This window comes from Eupeodes corollae, chromosome 3 (assembly GCF_945859685.1).
Source record: "Eupeodes corollae chromosome 3, idEupCoro1.1, whole genome shotgun sequence".
NCBI classification, from domain to species: Eukaryota; Metazoa; Arthropoda; class Insecta; order Diptera; family Syrphidae; genus Eupeodes; species Eupeodes corollae.
In genome coordinates, this window is record NC_079149.1 from 46,832,854 (window position 1) to 46,856,253 (window position 23,400).

Sequence of the window (23,400 nt, forward strand, 5' to 3'; positions counted from 1 at the left end):
TAAGATTTTGTGGCCGGAACGAGGTAAATCCGTACCTTTTATGATTTGTTTATAGATTCAAGACAATGGAGGAGACATGCACGGATTTAGCCAACCTACGCTTTGTCAAATTTGTAAGCGAGTGGCAAGAGCATTAGCTACCAAAAGATCTTTGTTAATTAAATGCCAACTTCTTCTTCGAATCAGCAAAGAACTTTGAACAAGTTATCTCAAATAAGGGAGTTTCCAAAGGTGGTTGGAGCCATTGACTGTACCCACATAAGGATCCCAAAAGTAGGTGGCCCATCAGGGCAGTACTATATAAACAGAAAAAGGTACTACTCGCTGAATACACAAGTAGTATGCGACACATCCCTCAAAATTAATGACTTTTTTACCTTTGGAGAGGCAGCATGACTCACGAATTTTTAGGGAAAGCAGAACTAAACAACAATTTGATGATGGAGAGTTTAATGGTCGTATGCTTAGGGATGGTGGGTACCCTTGTACTAATTTCCTCATCACCCCCGTTTTGAAGCATCGAACGGATGCTGAAATAGGATACAATATATCTCATATACATAGCTACTCGTAACACGGTGGTTGCTTTGGCGTCTGAAAGCAAAGATTGCATTTTGTTATGAGGTGCTCCCTAGAAAATGCCAAAACAACTATTATAGCCTTAGATGTTCTTTATAACCTGGCAATTTTTTATATTTTATTTGTTTTGACAAACAGCTGATTTGATACACAGATAAATGCTCCATTTTGGTACTTTTTTGAAATGTGCATAACTATTCATCTGTTAACGAATTCTATTAAATAAGACTGCTGGTGTTTAAAATTTAGCTTACATTTGCATTCTGCGTTTTTTTTCGATTCTGTTAGAAAATTCTATGGTGGAAAACATCAAAATGGCTTTAAGTTTATTTATATTGGTTTTCTCTTACCAAGATACGAAAACTGCTTTTTGACATACTGAATATTTATTTTCAGAATAGCGCTTATACATTTTTTAAATTTTGTTTATTTTAAATCAACGAAAAATGATGAAATTTCGAACCAATCTGGATATTTTCGAAAACCAAAAACAAATAAGCATTGTTTTGTTTTGACGGCAATGAAAAGAATTGTACGTGTTTTTAAAAAATGGTAAAAAATGAGTCTAATAAGCAAAGGGTCTGTGAAGAGGGTCTGTCATAAAAATGTGTGTTTTTTTTTGTAAAACTAGAGGAAAACAGGCTTCAGAAATGTATGTAATTTATAATTTTCACAACCTATAAGTTCAATGTCTTTTAAAAGGACCAAATAATTAAATTTTAATTAACTTTCAGATAACACTTTCACAAAAAGATAAATATCACGTTTCTGCATAAAACGACAACTTTTCAAATTCCAACATAAAAGTCGACATTAAACACTTTGAAGACTAAACACATTATTAATATACTATGTACATAAGTATCTAACCAACCTATAATTACATATTTCTTCTCATCCAACATCAAACTGATAGATATTCACTTTTATCTTTCTCACTCCCTCCATATCGATTGAACTTATTTCAAAAAAAAAAAAACACATCTTATATGACCAAAGATATAAAACCCACATCTTTTATTTATTTTTTTACTATATGTAAGCCAGTTACCTACTTTAATCCTGCACCCATCCAAAGTCAAGGCTGTCGTATAGCTTGGCGATAAACGAAACAGAAACAAAGTCAGAAAATGCAACCAGTTATTGGCCATTCGAGTATAAAATCTCAATCTAGTTAGATGAATTTGCTATAAGCTGTAAGCAAGAGCAATATAATAAACAGACATTTTTATGTGTTCGTTCAAGATGCCAGAGGCTAGAGGTATAAAGCTGCTGTCCAATGTCCAATGCCCATGCCCACACGCTTTTTTCGTATTTCCTTTTTTAAACAACACAACAACCCGCAAAAGGACAAGTACCTTAGAAGGATCAAGTTATTAAAACAAAAGACATAAGAAAAAAAAACAAGAAATCAAGAAACCAAACTCTATCAAGTGTTGAATTTCCTTGGCCAATATATAATAGGGTGCTGTTTTCGTTTAAGGAACAAAGCTTTTCTTTCAGATATCTTAAAAAAAATTATGGTAAGGTGCCAATTATAGCTATCATTGGTTTTCATCATTGAAAACAAACATTGGAAGTTTTTTGGCAGGTCGTTTATAGCTGTCATTAATAATGTCTGTCATTGAAAAAAATTCCTGATTGAAACGCTCCGAAAAATGTTTACTGACAGAAATCTGCCAATGGAATTGTGTAAAATTGGAACACACATTTGTGGAACTGCTCGTTTCGCTTTTGATCTAAAAGTATCAGCTGTTCAGGAAAATGAATTTCCATCCGAAAAATAAATTTTTAGAGAAAAATAAATGCGCAATTGAACTTTTTTCCCCTAAAAAAATTCTTTGTGTGATTTCCGATCGATCATTAAATAGTTTTTATTTCTAATCAAATGGAAACACCGTCAAATATCGGTTCAAAAAATGTTGCCGAACAAATTTTTAATATTAAAAAACTGGCATTTGGGATCATGTCTATGTAAGCGTACTTAAGTAAAGCGAAAGCTTCTCCTTGCCCAATTTGCGAATAAAGTTCTAAGTTCCTTTAAAAAAAAACAGGATGTTGATTCTTTTTGAAAGAAAAAACTGAATTTTCCTCCCAAAAAGGAACAGGAAATTGAGGTAGAATTTTTTTTAATGAATGGCCTCAAAAGGCTTCAATAACGGAGCGCCAAGTTTGCATAAGTAAGCTTTTCGACAGTTGGAATTAAAAATACAGGTTCTTGAAATTTTAAAGAGAAATCAACAGTCCATAGAGAACTAGGGCCTATTGACTTACAACTCTCAACCTTTCCTGTGTGTGAGTCATTTCTTAGGAATAGAGGGACCTACAGTTTTTATGCCAAGTCCGAACAGCTAATTTGAGAAAGCACTTTTCAAGATAAGAATTACTTTCAGATTGTTTGTCAATTTTTCAAAAGAGGCAGCACCCTTGAAAAAATCTAAACTGGCTGGGGCAAGAAATGAACCCAAGACCTCTGGCATGACAATCCTACTCACTAAATCTTCATAAGTTCTTATATTTCACGTTTCTCATATTAAAATCTTAAAGAACCGCTGAACCTTTTGTGTTGCAAGGGTTGTTAACAGAAAAAGAAGGAAAAACTGATCGACAGTAATTTCTATTGTTGTAAAAAATTCATCGTATAAACAATTCTTTTATATAAAATTTTCGAAATGTATTAAAAAAATAATGTTGAAAACGGTTATTTTTAAAACTTAAGCAGATAGGTAAATTGAAAGTTTGGATCCGGAATTAGCACTAAAAACTACAAAACTTCCATGTATTTCCAAACTATGAAAGTAATAAATTCAAAATTTGCTCAAAATTTCATATAGAGTCATAAAATTACTGGTTAAAAATAATAATTGTACTTTGCAAATATATTTTTGAGAAACATATTGTATTTTAAATTAGCTTCAAAAACACTGTTTTTGGTTGTGTTTAAGTGTTTTTAAAGGTTGTGTCTAAGTGTTTCTAAAGGGTAAAAGTCAAGTTTTGAATTTAAGACATCTTAATTGTTTTGTGTCAAATGGGTATCAATTCTGCAGTTGCAGCACCATATCTTGATCCATCAACAAATTCCATTGTTATCGTTCTTGAATCGACTGAGGAACATTGACATAGACCTTTAGACCTTATTAAAAGTCAAAATATGTTAATATATTATCACCTTTTTAAGACTTGTGTTGCAGGAAGCACTATATGTTTATTTTGAATTATTAACAATTTAAATGCGTTGTATAGACCAGTATCGTGCCATGTACACACTTAGGCCAGTTTAATGGACCATTGTGATACCAAATGAATCTTGAGGCTTCTTCCTAAGCTCAATGGTACCAGTTTGAGTTCCTTACGAAATGTGAGCGGCTGATTATGGTAATTTGATTTAGACCGATTAGATGATTAAAGAAGAATTCCCCTAGGTAATTCTTGCTTTTTTGAGCTAGAGCAGGGCATGTACAGAGAAGGTGAAGAAGCCGCGTGGCTTGCTTTCCTATTACACAGTGTCGGGTTATAAAACCTATTATCGATATATATATATAGATTTAAAGCGTTCCATATAATATGAGCAGAAATTTTACTTGTCTAATCTCAAAATATAAAAGCTCAAAATAGATTTGTTTGTATATAAAACTTTTTACTGGAAAATTTTATTTTAGAAAATACGTCAAATAACGAGTGCCATCTTATCCAAAGTTCGGTTCTTATTATTTGCATAATACAAAATTAATTAAATAGAATCAACCGAAAGTCAAATACTGCATGTTGCAAAAAAATACTTTTTTTAATTATAATTGGACAAATAAATTTATTTTTGTTATCAAAGTAACAAAATGCATTTAACCTTGAGTTTAATTCAGTTTTTAAGGTTCCAACATATATTTTATCATCCCATTAAAAAAAAACGTACCAAAGTACTTCGTGATTCTGAAACCCTTACAAAATTTTATTCACTTTATGGTCATGATGCTTCTTTAAGTGCTACCATCAAAAGTTGGTACTACCTAGGCCAAGTATTAAGGGGGTCATCCCATGTGATGGGTTCAAAAAATCGATTTTTTTTCTTCATAAATTGCTAGTTTATTATGTCTAGAATACTGTAGTAAAGGGATTTTTCAAAATTCCAAGTCGTTTTAAAGATACGACTTCGGGCTGTTAAAAAAGATAAAACAAAAAAAAAAGAAAACCGTTGGAAAGGACTAGGTAAACTTACTGATAAAGTTATTCAGAAAATCTTTAATTAAGGTTTTGAAGGTAATGTCGGTTATGGGATGAACTATAGGCCGCGAAGCTCATACCTATGTTGAGAAACGTGATGAAAAGCCGATCTCATATTCTAAACTGCGCGTAAGTGATGCCGTTAAACAATCCAGAATTGATTAAAGAGTTGAACAATCTCCTTTGAAAGAGTTTCAAGAAGAATAGGAAAGAATACTCTATGGACCAAGCATCGTCGATTGAAAGGTAAGGTGATATTTTCATAGTTAAGAGGACTTCAAACTTTAAACGAGTTTTTCTCAAAACTGTGTTTTTCAAACTTTCCTCCATCGTATCTCAAAAACGGTTTGACTGAACGACTTGAAATTTGATAGGTTGGATTCAGCACATGTAAACGCATCGAATCAACTATCGACAAGCAAAAATTCCAAAACTTTCGATTTTTGTATAGCAAAAAACAAAAACAAAAAAAATTCGCGGCTTTTATATTTAAATGTCTCCCAAAAGTCCAATTTTTGGTATATTCATGTGATTATAGTTAATTCCATGCATTTAATAGAGGAAGTGTGAGCAATTTTTTCGAGGTGGAGTTGTTTAAACCGGTGTAACTTGCGTTCTTAACAATATTTTTAATTAAAATTTTATATTTATACTATCGAACTATGTTTATTAATAATAATAAACTTTATAAAGTTTTATCTATTAACTGGTCGTACAAAAAAAATCCTAAAAATTCCTTAAAATACAGGCCGTCACATGGGATGACCCCCTTAAACCCTAAAACCAATATACAATGACTTATTATAAACAATTAAAACAAACATTGTAATAAAATCTGTCTTTGCAATAATAAAAAGAGGAAGATATAATGTGACATTATCAAGAAATTTATCAACTTAATAGTCCCAATGTTTGTTATTTTATAAACTTACTAACAACAAACTGATTCTCTTTAAAATGTGCGTGTATTACTTATTTATTATGAACACACACGCTTCTGGTTCTGAATTTAAAACAACAACAACACAAAAAAGAAGCAACTTATAAAAATGTTTTCAACCAAACGAACAGAAGCAAAAGCAACACCAAATAAAACCAACGATGAAGAAGAACCTTGATTCCCTGTGGATTCTATACGCAACGCAAAATCGTATTTTAGTTTCAGTTTTAGTCAGACTCAGCAGTTCCTGTCACTAACTTATAAGTTCGGTTTTCGTATCCCGGTTATCGGTTTTCATTCAATTACAAGTTTAAAATTGTTGTTTTGCCGCAACTAAAAAGTTAATAATATTTCTATCTTTAAACGGAATTTGTTATTCATTAAAAAGTAATTCATCCACAAATCGTTACCTTAAATAAATAATTCTTTTAAAAAAATCCATATTTTTAACAAAATTCTTGAAAATAACACATTGCATTCGGTTTTGCATTGCGGGTGGTGATTCCTTTAGTTTTGTTGTTTTTTGTTCTGAAAAGATACATCTCAACTCTTTTCTCGTTATGAAAATTGAACATATCTACAGTGTGTGTCGCTTAATGACAACAACAAAAAATAAACTAAAACCAAACTACAATTCCATCCTATTCGTTCGCACTATTGGTAATGGGAGGTGTACTACTCTTCCGAACGTATCCAATGGATTTTTCTCCGTCCCCAATCCTCAATTTACAGTAAAACTCCTCTAAGCCTAGACGTTCTATTTGATTTTAATACGTTTCGTTCAGTTTCGATCACTCTCACTCAATGAAATAATAATGCCGATTATAGAATTCGATCGCTTTTTTGACACTTTTATAATGTCAGAAATGTCAAAATCTACACCTTTCTTATCGAATTATATAATTGGTGTGAATGACCTTTGTAGAAGCAGTTATTTGCTTCAAAAGACTTCAATGTGTCTTTAGAAGATTGCATATGGGGACCGCTGTTTACATTTTACTTCTTTGATGTCTTTCCATTCTGTGTTGCCAACCTACACATTTTTATTAATTAAAATAATTAGAAGGGGAATGAAATGTCAAAAAGAGTCATTTCAAAAGAGTCCAATGAAATGATGTGTGGATAATACTTTTTTAGCAGTTAATTTTTTTGACATCTATCCTTTGGTTGGGTTTGGCATTTCATAATAAACAGACTTAGTAATTAACAACGTTTGCAAATCAAACAACTTTAATGCTAAATTAATGATTCGCTTCGTAAAAAGCATCACTTAATATGAACCCGAGACGATTGACGCCTTGTAAGAGAATATTGGGCATGTTATTGCTGACATACGGCCGAAATGGTTGCAAAAAGTGGTCGAAAGTTGAGCATCTCCGCCTTAATTTTTTTGAGCCACTTGCCTGAACTCATTTTTAAAACATAATGCAAACGCTTATATTTATAACAAAGCTAAATTTTCGGCCATAAAATTAAATTATATACGTTTATTTACTTCTTCAAAACCACGCGTCCAAAAAAACAATCTTTACGTGGTTCAAAAGATAGGTCTAAACCACATGATTTCGTTGGCCAGTATTGATCCCTTGTTGGAGAAATAAAATAATGTGGTCAGAAAATTGTTCCTGCAAAAATGCGAACTGGGAAATTGTTGACCATTTTTCTACTGAATTTTTAACAATTTCGGTGGTTGAATTTTGTATCGGCCCACTTATTAGTAATAATGTAGTTTTTACTCCACAAATGTCAGAAGATAATATATTCATTTGATCTGTTTAAATGTCAAGCGAGGTGGATCGTTCAGATTTCAGGCTGCTTTTCGAATTAGCGAAACTGTACTGTATTTTCGTTTTCTCGGTTGAATTATGTTGTACAATAATAAAGTATCTCTCCAAGTATGTATGTAATGTGCGGTTGTACATAAATATATCTCCAACAACTTTCCTCTCCGTATCCAATCCAAAGTGAAGCTGGAAGCTAAGTTAATTTAAAGTTCAAGTACTGTATAGTGTACGCCGCGCCGGGCCGCCATACGGGATACGGAACGGATAGTCAAACAGTTGGATCGAACTACCAGACAAGACCAGTATTATATGAGACTACGAAACGCGTACTCGAGTATAATGTTGATGAACAATTTTATTGGATTCTCCATTGTGTCATTTCGTTGTTTTTTCATTTGTGTATAGATTTATTTGTTGTAATTTCATAGTCAATGACCACCACCAAGAGTATATAATATTCTATTCTGGATTGAGGTCTTCGGTGCACAGAAAATTTAATAATAATTAAAAAAAAAAAGAAAAAAATGTTAGCCTTAGCATTGCTTGATTCGATATAAGCCGCAAATGGTCGTGCGTCGCGTCGTCGTCGTTGGTGCGATTTCTCCTTCCTTTTTTGTATTTTAATTTATTTTTTTGTTTGTTTTATTTAATTATTCTTTTATTTTTTTTTTGTAAGAATAATTGTTATGGTTGGTGCAAATGCAAAGTTACGAGGGAATCAATAAATTAGACCATACAAAATATACAATACAGTGTAATATGTGAAAACTAGATTAAATTATCACAGAGCCGGAAGATACAAGCTTTAAGCGTATCTAAGACAAAAGTTCGAAAGATAAAAGAATCTCCAACGTATAATCTTGTACAAGAAAATGGATCTTGGTCGTCATCATTGTCATCATCATCGGAGTCTGTTGGTTATTTAATTTGTATTGATTGACACGGCTGTATATAGTTTGCATCAGTTAATTGTTTCTCTTTGTACAATTAATTTCATCAATTGAAAGAAATATTTTCTTGGAAAAACAAAGAACATCTCTTGTCCATATAAGGAACAAAACCAGACAGAGAATATATTTTTGAAAAGAATCCATCTTTTCCTGTTTCAATCTTAATACAAAAAAAAAGTAAAGAAACAAAAACCCATCTCGGAAGACGTGTGTTTAGTGAACCTATCTACCCTATACCGCCGAGACGTCTCAGTGGGAGGGCATAGAACAGAACATTATAAGTGCATATTGTAAAATAGATACAAAAGTATCTTTTGTGTGTGGAAAAACAAAGTATCTCACGATAGAAAATCAAATCTTTAAATGAGGTGAAGTGTTGTGTGTGATTCTGATTATATTGAATAGAAATGATTATACTCGTATTATGCATCAGCGAATAGGAGAATTACCAATTATAATTTTCTTTTAAATAACTCCCATTCATCATCGGATATTGAAGCTATTTGTGGAAATTATAAATTAGCAGAGTGGAGTACTATAATTTGTCATTGGAAATTGGCACGCACAGGCAGACAAAAAGATGGATTTGAACCGTCATCGGGTTGAAATAGAGCAGTTTTTATTTGGTGAGTAACTATCTGTGAAAATGTAAATCTATACTTAGCTATAGTTAAAGCCATAATTGATGTTTGTGGTAAAGTCTCAAAATCAAATAGAATGTCTTTGAGATTTATGTCTTGTGGTTTTTTTTTTCAGGAAAATAAAATCACTCACGTACACACCTACCATTCATATGTATTTACAATGCGGTCTTTTAGGATAGACACACTTTAAATAACAATGCATTCATTAGCATTTTGTTCGAGAATAGATTAATTTAAAAAAAATGCCAAATTTGCCAGCTGTCAAAGAATTGCCTTCCTATTAAGGCAACTTTATTGGAAAGTTGAGTGCAAAGTTAGTCAAGAAAAATCTCCCTAACTTTCAAGTCAAATCTATTTATGTCAAAATGACAGCTGATCATGTTTTTTCATTTAACACAAAGCTAAACGTTATTAATTTATCATACAGATAGGGTATCCGAATACTTTTTTATTAGTGTTTTACGTGTAAAATAACAGCTGATCAAAAACAGCTTAGAAGTCAAAAAAGGAATCCAATGCTATCCAAGAATTTCTGGGGTAAGTAGGTATCTGACAGAACAGCTGATTCAAAACATGGTTGAATTTCAAGAAACTTGAAAACTGTCAGGATAGTTTTCAGTTAAACGTAAATCTTTTAAAACCGAAGAATTCGTAAGTAAATTATTAATCGTATAGAATTCCAATTGAACTAAGAGGAAATTTAACATAGATTAGAGGTTAAGGTTATCTCTTATTTATTAAATTGTTACGCACCTATTAATGTATCATCGTCCGACGAATCAGTTGAATTATCTATTAAATGTTCTATCTTACAACAATTTTGATTTCGAAGCTTTTTGTGAACAGCTGAGGGTTGTTTTTATTTGTTGACAACTATCTCAATACAGCTATCCAACTCGTTCAACAAGGTATCTATAAATCCACCATCCAAGATACTCTATCCAACACGAGATTGAACGTAGCCAATCTGTAATTTATTTAGTGTCTGCACAGTTTCATTTAATGTTTTGAGTGAAAGGGTTCCTTGTCAAATTGGAAAAGAAATAAGTAATATTTCTTTACATTACAAAATAAAAGTCGTGATTTACTTGTAGCTTATCAAAGATTGTACATATTATAGACATACCTACCTAAGGGTAGGATTAATGAAGTAAATACCGAATTTGAAATTTGTGACACTTGAGAAACTAACTAGTTGCCTTATAAGTTTGGCTCAAACATAGCTTTAGTGCTTTGACACTTCTTATTTTCATAAATCATTTCTTTATTTAACCTGATCGCAAACGTTAATCCATTTAGTGTGCTCACGGATTTAAAATGCACTTAACAGAATTAAATGTCATATGCCAATACAAATTAGCATATCACGATAACGATGCTATAAGTACACTGTTTTGACGGACTCAGTCTGACATATCATTTTATCATGCTTCCGATCATTTTTGTATTTTTTTATTGTAGCTAATCTTCCTATCTCTTTTTAACATAGAGAAAAGGAGATACAATTGTGGGAAAAAAAAACCTGATTGGCCAAGTGTCAAAAAATAACCTAAAGCTCAACAATTCACCATCATATGTAACTGATTTATTCATATTCCATTCACGTAGTACACTTTTCATTGTAGTACCCGAAGCGTTATGGTAAGTGCGTTGGACTGTCATGCAAGGGGTCTTGGGTTCAATCCCTGACTGTGACACTTAACTTTTTTCACGGGTACTGCCTCTTGCGAGGAATTGACAAATCCTTCAAGAGTAATTCTTGTCATGAATAAGTGCTTTCTCAAATTAGCCGTTCGAATTCGGCATATAAACTGTAGGTCCCTTCCATTTCTGACATTATTGCTTGCACACGTTGAGAGTTGTAAGTCACTAGGCACTGGTTCTTCATGGATTGTTGCGCCACCTGATTTATTTTTTATTTTATTCACGATACAATCACAATATACAAAAAAATTAACTGATGTTGTGAATGCGTTCTTTCTGGTATTATCTGTGTAAAAATCAAAACAATTTTTATTTTTGCTGAATGTCCGGTCTAATTCAATTTTTAAGGTTTTGTATAGAAAGAGTTCCTGTGTACAGTTCAAATACTAACGGATTTCTAACTTATGTGAAGAGTTCGTTTTGGTTATTGGTACTCTTTGCCGGAACTACTGAAGGATTGTTAACTTAATTTTCAATTTTGATATTTTTGACACATGAAAAGTTAAGCATTGGCATGGTTTTAGTTTGCGTTCAAAAAATGCACATGAAATCACTTATGGCGCCTGAACCTGTCCAATGTCATTTCACTTACATAAGTGATGTTAATTCTGAGAGCACTCGTTTCTGCTGACAAACTAAAAAAAAACTATATGCTAAACGACATGTGTGACATGTGTTCTTTCACATATTTTGTAAATGGGTTCGTTTTAATCCAGAAACAGGTAAAACTTCTTCCTCTGTTTGACATTTTGTGTTGAAAAAGTGTTTCTATTCCGGATACGTACATACATACATACATTGATTTTAATTTTGTTGCACTCAGATGTCACTTAATTGACAGCAATGCACAAAAGCAACAAGTTTAAAAAAAAAGTTCTCTTAACTATACTAGTGCAGTTTATTCCGTGTTAATTGATTGATTTTTCTTATGACGACACTCGTTGCTTGCTTGTCCCGAGTTCATTCTATTTCAAGCATATTGAATATTAATCGATTGTGTTAAAATTTAGAAAACTTTAAAACATCAGTGGTTCTAGGGTAGATACGTAGGTATATTTTGAAACTGAGTTATTTTTCACAAGGTTCATATACAAAAAAAATTGAATTAGCTTTTTTTAAGAAAGTGAAAAGCATCATGAACCTATTGAAAACTCAATGCAACTATAAAAAGTCATCACATTGTGTGAAACTTGGTATTTAGGTGTCATCAGCCCATAATACTTCTTTCAAAAATTATAGTGTATAATCATCACTATTAATATTTGTTAAATGCTGAAAAGTAAATACATATGTAGATAAAAAAATAAATTCAAAATTCAAGAAAAAAATTTAAGATTCTGCAAAATGGTTGGCGGCCGGATTAAAATTGATATTATATGAACTTGATAGGCGCGTTCAATCAACCGGTTGACACGTTTATTGTTTTTGGACGTGTTTGTTGGTGGTGGCCATATTGCTGAACCTTTATATATACATCTGACGAGTACCCGAGGCGTGATGGACTGTCATGCCAGAGGTCTTGGGATTCAATCCCTGCTGATCCACTTAAAGTTTTGTTTCACTGCCTCGTGCGAGGAACTGGCAAATCTTCCAAGAGTAATTCTTGTCATGAAATTAACTTTTTTTAAATTAGCCTTCATTACCGAAATTACTCGGACACAGGAATGGTTGAGAGGTATAAGTCATCAGGCCCTAGTTCCCTACAAGCTGTTGCGCCACCTAATTTGTTTTGTATACATCTGTCAAATTAGTTGCCAGTTATTAAGTCTAACCAAATCAATATGGATTAGTGAATTAAAGTCAATTAAGTGCTTTGGAATTAAAAAAAAGAAAGAATTAATAAGAACTATCGACAAAAATAACCATATATTTAGATATGTTGAAATAAAACATCAAAAAACTTTGTTTTTTTCTTAATTTGAAATTTTGTTACTCATCTATGAATATACAAAAGTCTCACTTGATCTCGACTTAAGGCCTTAATTTAATTTTAAACAGTAGCAATTGATTAAATAGTTGTAATAAAATTGGTGCTTATTTGGAGGAATAATTTGAGTGTTTCATCGATTTTAGTTTCGGTTTAACTTGATGGATGAATTCCATTCAAACTAAATTTAAGCTATTAGCATCATCGGATAATAGGGTTACATGCCCCACAACCCGTGATAAAATATACATTTTTGAACTATCGGTTTCAGAATTTAATCTTAGAAAAGTCCGATTTTGATCGCTGTAGAAAAATGGATGACAGCATTCACACCTGGCCACCCTGTTTATATTATGATCACCACCGAAATTTACTTCTCCAATTCTTCTTGTAAAGTTAATAAAGCTCAAACACCAGCCCACTAACCTAATAGTAAACAAAAGATATTGGTTAGATTCCGTCTAATTTATGTTACGGAAAATTTGATTTTTTAGGATAAATGACATTCAGTGACTTCTAAGCTATGATTATTGGGCAGGTTCAGGCAACATAAAGGACTTCATTTGCAGTCAACTTTATTTTTTGAACGGACATTTTGAACAAGGCAACATATTAATTTTTCAAGTGTCATGAATCTCAAATTCAGAACTTCACTTCTTCAACCTCTACCTTAAGTTCATATTACAAAAACTACCAAAAACATTACTGTCTACAAAATATTCCTTTCAAGCAACCAACAAGTATTGTAAAGAAATATTACCTATCTCTTTTTCAAATTGGCAAGGAACCCTTTTACAAAACATATTAAATAAAGTTTTGCAGAAAATAAATAAAGCATAGAGTAATAAAGTTCAGCTTTCGGTTGAATGAAAAAATATGATCAACTGTCATTTGGACATAAGCAGACTTGACTTAATAGTCAGAGAGATTTTTCTTGACTAACTTTCCAGTCAACTTTCCAATAAATTTGCCTTATTTGGAAGGTAATTTTTTGACAGCTATAGCCAATCAGATACTAGGGACTTGCTTTACTTTTAAGTCACTTATGTCCCCTGAACCTGGCCATTGTTTTAATTGAATTAACTGTATTATATGCCACCAGGACATAAACCGCACCAAACTGTGACTTTTTCTGGATGCATTGGCAGCTTTTGCAATGCTTCTGGCTGATATTCACTCCAAAATCGACAATTCTGCTTACTTACTCGTACTTACCCATTGAAACAAAAATGAGCTTCGTTGCTACAGTGCTTCCAAAAAGATACTAGCTAAAAAACCACCCTTTATAAACAAAATTTCTCACATTTGCTAGTAGAAATATGGGTATAGAATTTTTATGATTCGGGTTTTCAATAGGTCTTCATCGCACAATTCAAAACCACGATGAAGCCCATTAGATCGCTAAGTGAAAATGAAGAGTGAATTGTTCATACTTTGTTCTTCTACTCTAGTCAATTCATCTGAAAAATTCTCAGAAGTTACAGAAGAACATAAATTGGTCAAATGCTCATTGTTTAGTTTACTCAACTGTCAACAATTTAATGATAAATATATTGCGTATACGCCCCAAAAACACTTAAAACAAATATTCTGTTTTCAACTTTAAATTAATTTTTAGAATGACCAACATGTTTCTTTAGATCAATAAATTATACTTAAGTCGTAAATTATAATTTGTCGACTTTAAGAATATAGTGTCCCTTTGTACGAATAAAGTTCATATGATTAATATTTATAAACTTTATACGAGTATAATACATGCATAAATCTTATAGTTTTTTTCACCTCTCAGATACAGGCATTTTTATTTTCCATTTTTGTTTTCAAAAATTACTTATTAGATTAGCCGCTTTGATTATTTTAATTTTAAAAACTTTAATTAAACTATAACGTAAAAAAAATATATTTTTCCAATGCAAGTTTTTCGAAATAAATTTTTTACGTAAGTATGTATGTATGCATTTTGAATTCGCGTTTCAAATATTAATTTTATGTGTTAGTATATTTAAGCCACAATATTCAAATGAGACTAATTTAGTGATACGGAGTGTAAGTAGTACACACATACTTTTTAGCTTCATATCTATTCCCAGACAGTTGAAGTACCTCGTATCGACCAGAAACCTCAACTTAAGAAGGTTAAATTGTGGTCTATGGGAGACGATAAGTTGAACTAAGGTTTGAGTGAAATTCATTAAAAAAAAACTTAAAAGATTTCTCTAAATCACTTTGATTTATATATGTACCCATTTAAAGTATCTACTTTACGAGTGCAAAAGTAATGTTCTTAGAAAAATAGGACAGTTATAATGGTTAATTAATTTTAATTTGAAATTAAACACAAACTTATACCTACGAGAAAATCCAAGAATGTGTCACCACACAATCTAAAAGAAATTTATATTGTTTCCTTTTGTTAAAGTACATTATGTTATTTTACAACCTTTTCCATATGAACAGAGCAACAACCATTTCCGGGCAGCAATTAAATACAAAAGTTAATTACCGGTCCGGTTGGGTCAGTCAAATTGAGTTCTGCATGTAGTTTATAAGAAGTATAAAGGAAAACAAGGAAAGCATTTAAAATATCATTTTATATTATTATATATTCTTGTACGTACATATGTACAAAGGTATCTATATATCAACTTTGTTTGGTTCTTGGAAGATTGCGAAAATTTTATAGTTATGAACTAAATTCTTTATGATGAGTGTTTCAATATCTTTCTTATAATATCTGGACTAGCCTCCATGATCTCATATTTTGGCTCGACTACTCTTTGCTTTTGTTGAGAATGGGAATGGTTTAATAATTATTATTTTAAATAAACTAGCAATATACGAGTACATATAAATCTACACACAGTACGAAAATATTCTTTAGTTTGGAAAAAATGTTTAATGATCGTTTTGGCTTATAGTCCAGGAAAATCAGATATTCACTTCAAAAAAATTTAACAGAATCGGATTTGGTGGAGAGCTTAATTTCCTTAATTGAACTGTAAGCTTGAAGTTAAGCAGACAACTTTTTAATAACAGATTGTTTTGTGGAAAATAAACTTCTTGCGAGTTTTTATAAAAATGACAAAAAAACACTTATTTCTGGAAAGTATCAACTTAATTTTTTAATTTAGTAATAGACCTTTTTTTCATTAAAATTACAAGTAATTGTAATTGAAAAAATAAACATTTAAATTACTTGTAATTGTAATTGAAATAAAATGCACGACTGGGTCACACGAACTTGCTGCTGTCTGTTTGAAGTACCGATATAAGATTTAAAAATATACCTGTTAAATAAGTTTGCTTCAAAGATATACATAAATGCCATTTGACTTGTCAAAAAAACCGCGCGATTCATCCAAAGACACAAATCATCCTAGGACAAATCATCCCGGAAATGAAAAATACGTGTAAAGCCTCAACTATAATAGACTTAACCGAGCTTAAGCCAGCTTAAGTCAACGAACCAATACGCAGCCTTATATGTCACTAACCATAATAGACGTTCTGCTCAGTTTCAGCCATTTAAATGGCTCCAGCTTAAGCAAATGTCAAATTTGAAAGGCATTTCGTTTGCCATTTGCTTAAGTTGCTTGAATCCATTATGGTTACTTTTTGTTTTGACGATAACTTCTGATAACTTTTCGTTCGGTTTTGACATTAGTTTACTTTCGGTTAAGTCTATTACAGTTGAGGCTTAAGCATACTTGACGAAAACAATTGTTTGTGTATTCAACTAGTTCGTTCAAATCTTTTTTGTTTGGAAAGTTTTAATTTAGTTTAATATTTGAAGAACCAGGATGGAAAGTAATGTATGTGAAGATAAGAAAGAGGAAGAACATGTGTGTTTAAATTGTAAAGCGATCGCCTATTGGTTGTGTAGTGAGGCATGTATCTAAAACGAATAAAGAATAGTTCATTGGCGTGCCCAGCCATGTTTATGAAATGTTATTAGTAGGTAGAAGGTACTTACTACAAACCAGTCACATTCCTTCTTTCCTACAAGTTTTCACCGCAAACATGGAGTAATTACGTTTAGTTTATTCCTTAAATTTTTTTTAATTCTAAAAGAAACAAGAGCTCTTTCGGGCTCATGCACAGTTAAAATAATTTTAAAGAAAAACTATTTTAAGATTCAAAATTTTACCTGAAAAATAAGTTTGTCTTCAAAAATTTTGTAAATCAAAAACCCTTGATTTATCAATTTTTTTTTTTTTTGTGAAAATCGTTAGAGCGTTTTTTTTTTAATTAATTTTGTGTACATATATATACATTTTTTTAATTTTGTCCTAAAAATATTTTTGGTATGCAGTTGTTTAGTGATTGTAAATATACGCTATACATTTGAATTTCGTAATAAAATGTTGACCTGTTTTTGAGATGTAGTATTTTGAAAAAAAAATTAAATATTTTTTTAAAAATACAAACAATACAAAATTGCACTTTTGATAATCAAATATTGTTAAGGCAATATAAGAGTTTATTCAAATAAAAATTAATGACATCTTTTCATAAGTTGCTGAGAAAATAAAAAAAAAAAAAAAATAACGGTTTTATCAGTGGTACCTTCCCTGAGCAATACAAAAATATATTTTTCTTATGTAAAGAAGCCAAGAAGACAATTTAAGAGAAAAATTTAAAAAAAATCTATCGGTTTGTTTTTGAATTGAATTTTCGTTTTTTGACTAAAAAAAATGTATGGAGCCACTGTTAGTTTTGATCTTAAATCTTGATAAAAAACGCCTAACGCAAATCTGCTCAAAATCTTAACTTAAAAGTTTGAACTCAATCGACCCAATTGTTTAGGCTGTAGGAGCGTGGACAGACAGACAAAACAGACCGGATGGAATCGCGGGACCCACTTTTTTTGACTTCTCTAATTTCCTTATTTAAATTGCAAATAATTGACGCTTTTCAATTATATACTACATACATGTAATAAGAAGCTGAAATTTATCAATTACACTTTAAAGTAATAAGTGTATAAAGATTTTACTTACAAGTTATTTTAACTGATTTGTTTGGAATAATTTGTTCCCCAAATCTACTTTTTTGGAAGTGGTTAGCACAAAGTTCACGGTTGTCGATTTTTGTATCTAATTTGTCTAAACTATTATGTAAGTTCACTTATTAAGATGCGAAAGTTGAAATAAAAATACAATTTATAAAATTCACGCAACGTTGCATAGAACTATAATAAGCTAAACTCGTTTAGAGCTTCAATAAAGCTTACATAAGGAAATTATAGTGATGAAATGTCATCTTAATCATACAAAATTCATATTCCGTTTCATGTGCTTCCAAAATATATAGAGACAGAATAATTGTATGATGGCCTTCATTCTGGGGTTTGGAAATTGTGTTGGAAGTTGTTGCAAATTAATTGCTGAAACTGAAAACCATTACAAAAATTAAGAAACCATAAACATCCTTCTTCATCGGAGACGTTTTTGCATCAACATTCCTTATATCGATGACAGACCGCTAATTTAATAATGGACATGTTCAAATGATGTAAAGGACTTCAAAGAAAGGCGAGTTTCTAGTATCTGATTGTACAGCTGCCAAAAAATAGTCTTCCAATTGAGACAACTTTACAGGACATTTGACTGAAAATCTATTAAAAAAACGCTCTTGTAGGATTTTCCATGAGAAAATTCTGATTTCCGTCAAAAAATTGATTTTATGTGGCATTGAAACTGTGTAAATATGTGTAAGTGTAAACAAGTGTGGTAAAGCGGTGAAATTTCCAGCAAAAGATGTTTAAAACTAGTAAAATAAATAAATGTATTTTTGATCTAGATCTGTCAAGACAGAAATTTCTATGTGGCAATATAAATATATTTATTTTTGATTTAAGATCAAATCTGCAGATCTTGATTTTTCGACAGATCTGCCGAAAATGTATGTGTTCGAAAATATTTTAGAAAAATTCCGAACAGCTTTTCGGAAAAATATACTCCAAAAAATATTCTCCGAATCGGAAATTGGCTTGGCTCAGAAACACTTTGACAAGTTATACAGGGTAATTAATTTTTCTGTTTTGGATATGAAGTTTAATGAAACGCACAGCGATACCTTTCTAAAGAAATTATATTTCCTTAACAAATTTGGACTTTGAAATAAGTTGAATTTAAAAAACAACGTGACCGCCTCAGAAGATTCATGAGCTGACCTTGTTTTGATGCTTTTTAGTTCTTTAGTTCTTTATTAAAAAGGAATAGCATTACACAGTAAGATACAATATCTTCTTTATAGCGCAAGCTTTTTATATAAATTCAAATTCGTGTGCTACTTTAGGAGTGATATAACAAAGCAAAATTTGAGAAATGTTAATTATTATTATATATAATTCAAAAACCGTACTCAAAAATTCACTAAAATGTTATTAAAAAAAAACAGTTATTTAATATTACTAGTATTTGAAAAGTAAACAAAAGAACATTTAATTTAATTTAATTTAATTTAATAGTTACAAATTAAAATATATAACATCCATCTTAATTAAGTGTCCCTAGGTATTCTTTAAGCCTTAGTTTGAACATAGCTGAGCAGCTTATTAATCTAACAAAACGGGGTACGGAATTCCATTGACGGATGGCATTTATGAAAAAATGACGCTCAGATATTAAGAAAGTATATCGTTCGGGTATGAGATCACATGATCTTGTAGACTGTGGAAAACGGATTCTATTGTAAAGGTAGGAGGGTTGATGTGTTTGCATGATATTATGAAGCAGAATTAAAGTCCTAAACTTGAAAAGATTTTCTAAAGTGAGGCCACATATTGATTTAGCGAAAGATGAAACATGTTGTCTCCTTTTCAGTCCGTAGATATATCGTGCAATACAGTTATAGGCGACATTGAGTTTTTGCTTTTGCTCATAACTACAATTCGAAAATAGTTCTCAGCCAAACAGCAATATCGGAATTAGTAATGTTTTTGCGAGAATCATCCTAGTTCTAACTGGTGTTATCTTCTGTGTGATTTAAAGCATTCGGAGACCCCCATATGTTTTACCCAGAATTGATTTTATGTGATTGTCCCAATTAAGCTGCTTGTTAAATATAATTCCAAGATTTGTTGCCGTATCGACTATTTCAATAGGATTTTCATTTAGAGCAATTTTAGAGAAGCCTGATATATCAATAGGCCTACGTGATATTATTAAACATTTTGATTTTTTTTTGGTTTAAGCAGAGTCCATTTATTTCTGACCAGTGTAAGATTCGATTGAGATTATCATTTAGTTCGCTTATTCCATTCTCTACAAGACCTAAAGGACAATTTTTCCGCAATTGGACATCATCAGCATACATATCAATGGAGCAGTTTACAACAAACTTGAGAAATAATGTTTTTCAATAGATCTATAGGTCGGAGATTACTGACGTTAATACAGTCTTTTGAATAATCAAACAGCAATTAAGATATCGCGGTGTAAAATCACACGATCTTGGTATCCAATACGCGTTGAAATGTGTACGTAGGAAGTGTCACCGCTTTTGGAGCAAGTTTTTATAATCTCAATGAGTTTTAAGATTGGTAAACGATCCATTATTGTAAATAACAAACATTTAACTTATATTATGAAACTTCAAAAGAAAGACCAATTTGACAGGTGTCAAATGCCATTGCTATAAACCTTAACAAAATGAGTGTGGTGGGGACGCCTTGCGTTACTCTTTTATATCATGTTTAAATGGTTCACGAGATGCAATTTGTAAACTAGCATAATTTTGAGAGAATCCTGATAATAATATTTTTCAAAATTTAATTTAAATCTGTCCTATATACAAATATTAATTTTGTTTATGGCTTGAACGCTAAGTATTGAAAGAGCATTTAATGGGCCTTTGTGTTACACTCTCAAGTTTTCTTAAATAAAAAGATGCGTATACGCCCCATATTACCACAATAATATTTTTGTTTTTTTTTTGAAAATTTGTGGTTCAACTTATTTGAATCATTTTTTATCAAGGAATATTAAAATTTAAAAAAAGTTAGTGATTAGTCGAAAGTACACTATCGTTTAAAGGGTTTTAAAGTAGCATAAAACTTATACGCCCTCAAATTGTTGTTATTTTTAAGTGAGTAACGAAGACTTTTAGTCTTTATCGTCATCCTTTTACCTCATATTCAATAAATTGCTTATTTGAAAACTTGATTGGCTTATAATTCTTGAAACCGATTCAGCATGTTTTCAATAAAATTTTGCATATCATACAATTTATATAAACTTTTTTTTAACCTATTTTCAGATCTACGAGATCATTTAAAACACTCCATGGAACCAACAAACTATGAAAACACAATGAATCTATTTAGTGATAGTTCAGAATTCCAAAATATTAAATTACTCGAAAGGTGCGAAAAGATATTAAGTCACTTTAGCGATTCCTCAAACAATAATAATCACAAAGTGGTGCAGAATGGATTCTCCACACCCGAAAAACCTTCAACTTACAACAAGAGTGCTGGAAGCTCTATGGTGGAACATATTGAGTCAGAGGATATCTCATACTTGGAAATGTCATCTACTCCTCCAAAGAAAGGTAAGTTAAATACAAACATCATCACTTTATTACCTTTTAACTATAACCCATTTAAAATTCACAGCGATCTCGACAGAGTATATTGATTTCCAGGAGCAGAAAATAATCGAAAATCCCATTAAATCCCACCATCCCGACAACGAAGAGGATGACGACGATGATGATAATGAAGAGAATCGAATTTTAGACAAAGGAATCTATGATCTATGTAACGAGTCAATCCAATCCGAGGATGGATTGAAAGAGAACTTAGAGACCGAAAGTAATAGTATAATTCAAGACTGTCCATATGCTGGTTTACCTGCTTCCCACCTTTCCATTCAGAAGTCCACAAAATTCGGTCAACTGCAAAGGATCGAGAGGAGACTATTTTTTGATCAGTGTAAAAAGTGCTATTGTGGCATAATCTCTGACTGGTTACTGTGTTACTGTGATGGTATAACTTCCTTACGACCCACATTTAGTCTGCATTTAAAAACGCATGGTGTCGAAGTCGAGCATCATGGTGATGGAAAACGCCGTGAATTATGCTTTCAGATAACTACTCCAGATCCAAACAAAAAACACGTCTTCCTGTGTAATTCAGAAGTTGAAGCCAAGGAATGGATTCATGCCATCGAAGCTGTCATCCGAGGAGATTCAGCTGCACATTCGTCTGCGGTTGCCAGTAAAAGCCCACGAAAGCTTCCAACGCCACCCATTTCAAAGAAATCGTTTCCAGACAACAAGAGCAATAGAAGTGACAGCAACAATGATTGCATCTACGAAGAACCCTCTCCATTGTACAACATGCACCAACCGACTGAACTGTTAATCGAACGAAGCAAAGATGATGATAGTGCAGTGCCGAATATTCCAGAAAAACAAAAATCCATGACTTCCATGGCAAAGAAATTTGACTATGATATTCCAAAGTCCCCACCGCAGCCGGTAAATTCAGAGTCTGAAACTGCCGAGCTCCTAGACATATCCCGCAACCACAGCGACTTTCAAGCTAAAGTTAAGGATGTCCACAGTAAACTATCGAGTCAACTCTCAACATCAGGACCCAGTCCGGATCGTCTCAGGAAGATAGTTAAAAAGACACTCTCCTCAGATTCCGAGTCTTCAGTTATATCTCCCCAACTGACGCCTACAACAAAGGAGCAAAAGAAAGCTGTCAAAAGCTCACAAAAACACTCAAAATCTCCAAATCAAGAGAAATCTTCACGAAATTGGTTCTTAAATCGTCTCAACAAGACCACCTCATCGACAAGAAGTTCCACAGCTTCACCAACAAAATGTAAACAAAGTGAAAAAGAGAATCTATTAAACAATCTCGAGATAAGCGATGGTTATGAAGGTGATTTTATAAGTCCCAGCAGTAATATACCAACAGCAGACATAAAAGCTAGTAAGGTCAATATGATCATTAACCAATTTGAGGCAAGCGGTCATCTTACTATGTACAATGTAGAAGCTTTCAATGGAGGACTGCCTGAGACGACGAAATTGAGTTCATTCTGTGAGAGCGATTGTAATAATTATGAGCCTATCATGACTGGTCCAAGTAGTTTTATGAAAAAGGTGTAATTTGAAAAAAAAAAAAAAACAAAAAAGAGAAATAAAAGAGAGTTTTTGTATGTAATAAAATAAAGAATGTTAAAGAGAGAATTGGATTATCATTTTTTACTATAAAAAGGACTCGAAAGAAAGACCGTAAAATTTTAGATTTTTTATATTAAAACCTTTTTCTATGTAAAAAAAAGATTCAAGATGTCTAACCTCTTAGTCTTGTTTCCACAAAAATCTTATTAAAAATAATGAACTGGTTTTCTTTTTTTTTAATATGTATATATTTATTATTTCACAAAAGCAACAATAGAAAAAGGAAAATATTTATTTTACAAAAATTCGTATAACATTAGTTATTTTTTTTTTATAATATTCAACTTTCCAATCTATCCCTCTCAACTATATGTAACAAAATAATGAAATATAAGAATTCAAAACAATGAAATATAAAAATTCAAATTATTTGTGAGGTAGATAATGAGAAATCAAGCAAAAACATAACAAATTACCGTCGCCTTACTACCATTTTACCAGGAGAGCA

At 31.7% G+C, this 23,400-nt stretch overlaps 1 protein-coding gene across 3 annotated transcripts; it reads left to right on the forward strand.

Annotated features, from left to right (window-relative positions):
* The first annotated feature begins 6,106 nt into the window (after nt 1–6,106).
* LOC129952688 (uncharacterized) lies at nt 6,107–23,018 on the forward strand. Of its 3 annotated transcripts, none has more exons than XM_056065450.1 (4): nt 6,107–6,124; nt 8,198–9,097; nt 21,012–21,305; nt 21,370–23,018. In XM_056065450.1, the coding sequence occupies exons 2-4, from the start codon at nt 9,052–9,054 to the stop codon at nt 22,875–22,877; spliced, it is 1,848 nt and encodes a 615-aa protein (XP_055921425.1). In that variant the 5' UTR covers nt 6,107–6,124; nt 8,198–9,051; the 3' UTR covers nt 22,878–23,018. The 3 variants fall into 3 exon arrangements, with proteins under 3 accessions (XP_055921425.1, XP_055921424.1, XP_055921423.1); XM_056065449.1 differs by lacking the exon at nt 6,107–6,124 and adding an exon at nt 7,752–8,113; XM_056065448.1 differs by lacking the exon at nt 6,107–6,124 and having other exon boundaries at nt 7,752–9,097.
* Nucleotides 23,019–23,400: the final 382 nt, after the last annotated feature.

Bases quoted from the DNA above. Each gene is read 5' to 3' on its own strand.
- LOC129952688 (XM_056065450.1), top strand. From the start codon at position 9,052: ATGGATTTGAACCGTCATCGGGTTGAAATAGAGCAGTTTTTATTTG. The intron at 9,098-21,011 runs GTGAGTAACTAT...ACCTATTTTCAG, and splicing joins AATAGAGCAGTTTTTATTTG to ATCTACGAGATCATTTAAAA. The intron at 21,306-21,369 runs GTAAGTTAAATA...TAAAATTCACAG, and splicing joins ATCTACTCCTCCAAAGAAAG to CGATCTCGACAGAGTATATT.